The sequence below is a fragment of the Podarcis filfolensis genome, assembly GCF_964270895.1.
Source record: "Podarcis filfolensis genome assembly, chromosome: 10".
NCBI lineage: Eukaryota > Metazoa > Chordata > Lepidosauria > Squamata > Lacertidae > Podarcis > Podarcis filfolensis.
The window spans coordinates 42,667,402-42,675,257 of NC_139612.1; the positions used below are offsets into that span (position 1 = coordinate 42,667,402).

Genomic DNA, 7,856 nt, shown 5'->3' on the forward strand with positions numbered 1-7,856 from the left:
GCAAACATCCCTAATATCTGAAGAATCCATAAAAGGGAGAATAGCTGTTCATTCCATTTGGGAAACATGATACAGTTGTATATCTAAAAAGTATCTCTTGCCCCCTTTAAAAATGAACCTGAAAGGAACCCAGGCTCCATTCATAGATCACAGAGATGGCATATACATATAGACTGACCATTGAAGAATATTAGTGAATATAATATGAATATCTACTTTAACTGGATATAGACGTGTATGCATAATCATCACCTGATGAAGTGAGTTGTGTGTAAAAGCTGAAGGGGGTGGAGAGATTGATGCACCAACCCTCTTCCATAGACAACTGGAGTGAAATGTGAAATCCTGTGTCTTCTGTCCAGTATCAGTGCGAGAACGTTGGAACAGCACCTTAATCCAAGGCAAAATGCATTGTCATTCACATATGTATGCCCACTGCTAGTACTATGCTTGCCTTAGAATTGTCATGGTTCACTTGGTTATGTACCATCTAGAGATAACCACCTCACATCACAATAATTTGAAATCCAAAATACCGCACCTAACAATTGCTTGTGTGGAGTTCAGGCATACAGGCCCCATACCCAGTCTGACATCTCTGGTTATAAAAGGGTTGCAGGGCTGGCAGCCAATGACAGGTAGTATTCAGCTAACTAGATGGATTAATTATACAGCAGAGAGCAGCTGGGGTGTTTGCTATAAAATGAGGGGAGGGGGAGAGCCATGTCCACCACCTTAAACTCATTGGACGAAAGCGAAGCCTAAAAAGCTTCAAAAACAGAGCAAGGATTTCAAATGGGTACCCCCCCAAAAAACGTTGCCGGGCAGAGGGAGAACAGGGTAGGTGTATATGTAATACAAATACATTCGCTCTGGCATGAGTATTTTGGAAATCGGATGATTCTAACGTTCGCCAGGAGGAAATATTTCTGCAGATGTAAAGAACAGGAAGATCGCTAGTCCTGGCAGAGGATAGGAGCGTGGTCAATGGTTATGGATGGCGGCAAAGTCAAAACAGCATCTGGGGGCCCCAGGTTCTCCACCCCCGTTTTAAGCTCCTACCCAATTAAAAACCGCAAGTGAAGCTCGAGGGCACCTTAAGGTAAGCCCTTCGCTCCTCGACCAGTCAAGAATTGGGTTGTGAAAATTCAAACTAGTTCCTTCCCGTTCCCAAAATGGCGCTTCATAAAGCAGAAACGGGGACACTTATGTATACAGGAAGTGATCTGAAATCCACCGCTCCCTCTCGCATCGCAGTGCAGAGGCACTTTGTACTAACTCACAAATTAGGGTAGAGGGGAAGAGAAGGGAATCTCAAGCTCTTCTCGGGATGCGGTGTGGTGGCTCTGAAAAGAGCCTTTGGGTTGGTGAGGCGGGGCGAGCGCGAGGGGCGCCTAAGCCCTCTCTCCGCGGATGCGCCGCGCCAGCTGGATGTCCTTGGGCATGATGGTCACCCTCTTGGCGTGGATGGCGCACAGGTTGGTGTCCTCGAAGAGCCCCACCAGGTACGCCTCGCTCGCCTCCTGCAGCGCCATCACGGCCGAGCTCTGGAAGCGCAGGTCCGTCTTGAAGTCCTGCGCGATCTCGCGCACCAGGCGCTGGAAAGGCAGCTTGCGGATCAGCAGCTCCGTCGACTTCTGGTAGCGGCGGATCTCGCGCAGCGCCACGGTGCCCGGCCGGTAGCGGTGAGGCTTCTTCACGCCGCCCGTGGCCGGCGCGCTCTTGCGAGCCGCTTTGGTGGCCAGCTGCTTGCGAGGCGCCTTGCCGCCCGTCGACTTGCGAGCCGTCTGCTTCGTCCGAGCCATCTTTGGGGCGCGTTTGCACTCACGAAAACACCACGATCAGCCCTCAACCTGCCGCAACTACAACTCCGAATAGAGGAGAGACGTGATCGCGACCCTTTATTTATAGTGCGCTCCTGTCTCTGTCCCCATTGGCTGACATCAGTGGGGCAGATTCTCATTGGACAGCTTCTCCATTCGAAAACTCCCGCTTTGGTTTGTGTCACCTACGGACCGCCTCCTAGCAGCCCTATAGATTTTTTTTTGCAATGGCGAGTTTCCCCGGAATATTCACCCTCTAAAATCAAGCAGCTCTGCCTTTTGTGTTCAATGTTGTTCAATACCAGCCGACAGGCTCTTTGCTTGTATAAACTCTCTCTCACTGGAAGCTCCTTTGCTAAGCTCGCCTAAATCTTTTATATAAGATCTTGTTTGAGAACATTTTGGACTGTCTCTTCATTTTTGACGTTTTTCAGCGATTAGTGATATTGACAGGGAAAGACAAACATTTACTGTTTAGGGTTGAACCTCCCCTTCCCGATTTCTCATAGTTTACATTGCACTTTTCTTGGGTTTTTTTATTATTATCCCAAACTACGTGAACTTCAGCTCGTGAGGTTGGAGCCTTTAACATCCTTGGGTGTAAATTCCGTTTAACTCAGAGGGAGCTATTTCCTTGTAGACGTGCACGCGACGGAGTTTATAAATCCCAGTAATTTCTATCGGAGAGCACTTCAAGGCGCGGGGGGGGGGATCCCATTGATTCCAGTTCAAATATACTGTACTTAGCTGTGGCCGCATCTAGGAAATAAGGCTCACATTAGTTAATGGGACTTGTTCCCAAGTTAGTTTGTTTAGAGATGCAGCCTTAACAAGGGGAATCGTATTTTTCACAAACGGTCACCTGTGGAGTTGTCTATTTACAGTAACTGTGACCCACGAGAAGCATTTTTATATACACATATATAGGATTTTGACGCCAAGTAACTTCGAAATACACTCCTTTGGAAGCAAGATGGCTTTTATCTCAGAATGTGTTGTAAGACTGAGGGGTGAACCTGCCCTTTTCACTTTGAGACTAAGGACCACCTGGAGTCTAATCGTTGTTTTCCAGGGGTTTGTTCTGAAAAAACATAGGTAGATTTTAATTATTTATTCAAATTTCTATAACATTCTTAAGGTATCTAAATCAGTCTGCATAAAACAGAGCTGCAGTGAAGTCCAACAGTCAGTCACATACCTTGTGGGTTGTAATTTAAATTCTGCATTAAACTCTTGAATAGTGTTTGTGTGTGTGATCTTACACTATCAATATAGTACTGGCTTTGAATGTACCTAAATAATACAATATTTAGCACCTTTTCTATAGAACAGGCGAGCTGGTAAGGGCTTGGCCGATTAGCAATGGTGAATCTATTTTGTGTAGTCTTGTGTTACCTCCGTTTACTTGAAGTCCACCTGCAACGAGGAGACTAGCTTTAAAAACTCACACCACGTCCTGTGACAGACCTTACTGTCTGAAGATGTGACCCGCACAGTTTTTCGGGTGTTTTGGGGGCTTACATTGCTTTAATTTACAAAGAAAAACAAAAGTTTCGCTCTTGGGAGGTCTCCCCAGCTCCTGCAGCCGAGCCTTAAGAGCCCTTTTCCAAACGTTGCCTTTACTTTTGCGCTTTCAAAAAAGCAACGAATGTGAAGCACCCTTCCCTCTTCGCCCCGGTTGATATATTTGATTATTTGGTGGTCGGTATGGTGTAAAAATCGCACTTTATTAACTCGAAAGAAACACAAACTGGGCGCTCGAAAGAGTTCCTGTCTGCCTGGCAGAGGGGCGGGGCCTGCAGCGGACCAATCGCGAGGCAGCTCCTCTCTATAAATAAACAGCGGCTGACCTACTTGAGCTCACTTTTCTTCTGTCGGGAATCTTTTTGTGTTGTGTGTGTCGCGCATCTCTCTCCTCGCCATCATGTCCGAAACGGCGCCCGCGGTTGCCGTTAGCGCTGCTGCTCCTGTCGTGGCCTCCAAGGCTCCGGCCAAGAAGGCGAAGAAGGCTAGTGGCGGCGCCAAGGCGCGCAAGGCTTCGGGCCCCAGCGTCACCGAGCTGATCACCAAGGCGGTGGCGGCGTCCAAGGAGCGCAAAGGGGTGTCTCTGGCGGCGCTGAAGAAGTCCCTGGCGGCCGGAGGCTACGACGTGGAGAAGAACAACAGCCGCATCAAGCTGGGCCTGAAGAGCCTGGTGAACAAAGGCACTCTGGTGCACACCAAGGGCATCGGCGCCTCGGGGTCCTTCAAGATCGGCAAGAAGGCCGGCGAGGGCAAGGAGAAGGCGCCCAAGAAGAAGGCGGCTGCCGTCAAAGCCAAGAAGCCCGCCGCCAAGAAAGCCGCGGCCGGCGGTGTCAAGAAGCCCAAGAAAGCCGCGGCGGCCAAGAAAAGCCCTAAGAAGCCCAAGAAGCCGGCGGCTAAGAAGGCGGCCAAGAGCCCCAAGAAAGCGGCCAAGCCCGTCAAGCCCAAGAGGGTCGCCAAGAGCCCGGCCAAAGCCAAGGCGGTGAAGCCCAAGACAGCCAAGCCGAAGGCAGCCAAGCCCAAAGCGGCCAAGGCTAAGAAGGCGGCGCCCAAGAAGAAGTAGACGTGCCCCGCGCGCTGCTAAAAAACCCCAACGGCTCTTTTAAGAGCCACCCACCTCCTCCTAAAAAGAGCTTGTCACAAATGTATATATACTATTGCAATATATAGATACACACACAAATACACGCTTGCCACAGTATATCTTGCACATGTTTGGTCAGAATTTCAGTCACTGCACGGTGGGTCTTGCTCCTGGGACCGCGCAGAATTATTAGCCTGAATTTCTGGAAATGGGGTCATTAGATCGGCCTCTATAGCGGGATACTAACTTGCTCTGGGTTGGTTGGTGTGCCATTCTGGAATCCTGTAGCTTCTTGAGAAGAGTGGATCTTGTTAGGCGGGCACGGAAGTGAAAGAAGAGGAGGGAGACGCTTTCATCCCAGAAAAGTTAATTTCTAAAAAGTTATTTTTAAAAACTTGAACTTTGAGCCCTTGAATAAAATCAGCTTGAAAGTATTGTTGCAGAAAGATGGGGGAGAAGCCACGCTACTTGGTTATCCAACTTACAGGTGGTGTTTTTTTTTTGGGGGGGGGTTGTATTTGTGTGAATGAATCCCTCTTCGGTGCGATTTTTTACAAATTTTATGCATTGTTAGGAGCACACGGTGTCGCTAGTGGGATTTATTTCTGCGCCAAAATATATAGAACTGGGTTTCGGTTTTCCTGAAAGTAAGTCCCATTTAAACATAAAGCAGTTTAATTCTGAGTCAATATGTTTAGGACTCGGATTTACAACGTATTAAAACAGCCCTATGCTTGTGGGAAACCGCTGTCAAAAACTAAGATACATTGTACCACGTGTCCAGGGTTAGATTGTCTCGGTTGTCAAAATTTGCTGGCTAGTTCTTAAAGGGTCCTACGATTCACGGCAATTAAATACTAGATGGAGCACCTTCACACTGTCAGTCAATGCCAGCGTCTGCTCAGCCCCATTGAATTCGGTGTATTTACTTTAAAGAATTTAAGACAATTTAAAAGCGGGCGACTTTCAAACTTTTAAAATAGTTTTTTTGTGAATGAACGATCGCTTATGTCAGGTCGAACGGCAGGTCTTTCATTTTCCCGTCAAAGTCGGTGTGAGTTGTGATTGGCTCAAACCGAGAAATTGCTTCAAAACCAGCCAATGGACACTCGGCATCTGGCTGGCCAATCATGAACGAAACCTGAACGCTTGTAACTCTTTGCGAGTTCTCAGCCAATAGGAAATGAAGAATACAAGTCTTTCATTTGCATATCGCCAATATAAAAAACAGCAGCGCTCGTGAGCCCGCGGTGACTGCAGAGCGCATGAAACGGCAGAGATGCCGGAGCCAGCGAAGTCAGTGCCGGCTTCCAAAAAGGGATCCAAGAAAGCTGTGACGAAGACTCATAAGAAAGGCGATAAGAAGCGGAAGAAAGTTAGGAAAGAGAGTTATTCTATCTATGTCTACAAAGTTCTGAAGCAAGTTCACCCGGACACTGGCATTTCCTCCAAAGCCATGAGCATCATGAACTCCTTCGTGAATGATGTTTTTGAGCGCATCGCTGGGGAAGCCACCCGCTTAGCGCACTACAACAAGCGCTCCACTGTCACCTCGAGAGAGATTCAAACGGCTGTCCGGCTCTTGCTGCCCGGGGAGCTGGCTAAACACGCTGTCTCCGAGGGCACGAAGGCTGTCACCAAGTATACCAGCTCCAAGTAAATTACCGCCACTCACTGCAACCTAACGGCTCTTTTAAGAGCCACCTATTTTTTCATTAAGAGAGCTCTACGACACTTCTGTCCCCTACTAAAAGATTTAATGCAGTTTAGCAATAACCTGCAGTTTTATAAGCGTATATATTTAAAGTAGATGAGTAAATGAGCAAATTAAGTTAATTTTGATATGCAGAAGATAATACAGTTCAATTTAAGGAGCCGCAGAAAGGGGAGAAATAAGTCAAGTTTTGAAATGTTTAAAAAATTGTGAAGTTGGTGAAATGTATAAATGTGAAAAGCATATATATATATATATATATATATTTAAAAAGTTTAATGCAGTTTAAATATAAGACATCTCCCCCACTATATGCAGTAGTTAAAAGCTAAATGACCAATAAACAAATGATCGAACAGAGATACCCTAGAGCTCCTTTCATATGATTCTCCTGCGGTGAATAAAATTTACTTCGTTTGTGTATCAGATGAAATCGTAGTTTTATATGCACAGAAAGAATGACTGATGGTTGCAGAAAACCGAATTGTGAAGCAATTTTCTAGTAATAACAGTTGGGTAATTTGAATTACCCGCGCTTTGCAGTTATTGGTGAGCTGTAGCCAGCTCCTATATACGGTTTGTAGACGTGCGGTTGCACAACAAAAGTGGCCAGCGCTTCGAAGTTAGTATCCATGCAGTCTCCAAGTTATTTTTTTAGAACTCACTTATTAAATGTTCGTGAAATGGGTAGGATTACTGGAATTGCAGAACACCTTCGGAAAATACGGTCCCAAATGAGGATATTTTATTACATAAACAGGGTTACACATAGGCGCACACAAACAATTCCTAAGCGATGTGGTTTTTGTGAGGCAGCTTGATAAACATGGACGCATATTTTCTACTTTTAAGAAAATTAAAAGGGTGATTTATGTGAACGAGACACTATACGACCCTTAGGTTTACACGTAGCTTGGCATTCCTCCGCCCCTGGCGCCTACGCAATGCAAAACGGAGGGGAAAATTTAAAAAGCGAGATGCTGACGATTTTTAAATATCAATACGCGCCTTTTCAAACTGTCGAATGAGCTTGAGGTTTTGTAATTCCAACCAATCAACACGTCGACTGTATCCAATGGCGAGAGTTGTTCATCTAGCAATAGCCAATCAGAGGGCAGAACTAGTGTATAAATGTTGCCTTCTGCGCTCAGCTTTTAGTTCTTTTCTGCATCTACGAAGATGGCTCGGACGAAGCAGACGGCTCGCAAGTCGACGGGCGGCAAGGCGCCTCGCAAGCAGCTGGCCACCAAAGCGGCTCGCAAGAGCGCGCCGGCCACGGGCGGCGTGAAGAAGCCTCACCGCTACCGGCCGGGCACCGTGGCGCTGCGCGAGATCCGCCGCTACCAGAAGTCGACGGAGCTGCTGATCCGCAAGCTGCCTTTCCAGCGCCTGGTGCGCGAGATCGCGCAGGACTTCAAGACGGACCTGCGCTTCCAGAGCTCGGCTGTGATGGCGCTGCAGGAGGCGAGCGAGGCGTACCTGGTGGGGCTCTTCGAGGACACCAACCTGTGCGCCATCCACGCCAAGAGGGTGACCATCATGCCCAAGGACATCCAGCTGGCGCGGCGCATCCGCGGAGAGAGGGCTTAGGCGCCCCTCGCGCTCGCCCCGCTTCACCAACCCAAAGGCTCTTTTCAGAGCCACTACACCGCATCCGGAGAAGAGCTTGAGATTCCCTTCCCCTCTACCCCAATTTGTGAGTTAGTACAAAGTG

At 47.7% G+C, this 7,856-nt stretch overlaps 4 protein-coding genes across 4 annotated transcripts; 3 read left to right on the top strand and 1 right to left on the bottom strand.

The window, feature by feature from the left end:
* Positions 1 to 29: 29 nt before the first annotated feature.
* Positions 30 to 2,428, bottom strand: LOC310743522 (histone H3.2). The gene has a single exon (XM_083573875.1). The coding sequence runs from the start codon at positions 1,803 to 1,805 to the stop codon at positions 1,395 to 1,397; it is 411 nt and encodes a 136-aa protein (XP_083430001.1). The 5' UTR covers positions 1,806 to 2,428; the 3' UTR covers positions 30 to 1,394.
* A 481-nt stretch (positions 2,429 to 2,909) lies between these two features.
* On the top strand, positions 2,910 to 4,407 carry LOC310743439 (histone H1.5-like; the record flags this gene model as incomplete). The annotated part of the gene is made up of 1 exon (XM_083573689.1): positions 2,910 to 4,407. The coding sequence occupies exon 1, from the start codon at positions 3,748 to 3,750 to the stop codon at positions 4,405 to 4,407; it is 660 nt and encodes a 219-aa protein (XP_083429815.1). The 5' UTR covers positions 2,910 to 3,747.
* A 1,300-nt stretch (positions 4,408 to 5,707) lies between these two features.
* Positions 5,708 to 6,088, top strand: LOC310743442 (histone H2B 7-like; the record flags this gene model as incomplete). The annotated part of the gene is made up of 1 exon (XM_083573691.1): positions 5,708 to 6,088. The coding sequence occupies one exon, from the start codon at positions 5,708 to 5,710 to the stop codon at positions 6,086 to 6,088; it is 381 nt and encodes a 126-aa protein (XP_083429817.1).
* A 1,233-nt stretch (positions 6,089 to 7,321) lies between these two features.
* On the top strand, positions 7,322 to 7,844 carry LOC310743441 (histone H3.2; the record flags this gene model as incomplete). The annotated part of the gene is made up of 1 exon (XM_083573690.1): positions 7,322 to 7,844. One exon carries the CDS (start codon positions 7,322 to 7,324, stop codon positions 7,730 to 7,732), a length of 411 nt encoding a protein of 136 aa, XP_083429816.1. The 3' UTR covers positions 7,733 to 7,844.
* Between the last annotated feature and the right edge of the window lie 12 nt (positions 7,845 to 7,856).

Excerpts from the sequence above, each read along its gene's own strand:
- LOC310743522 (XM_083573875.1), bottom strand. The coding sequence starts at position 1,805 with ATGGCTCGGACGAAGCAGACGGCTCGCAAGTCGACGGGCGGCAAGGCG.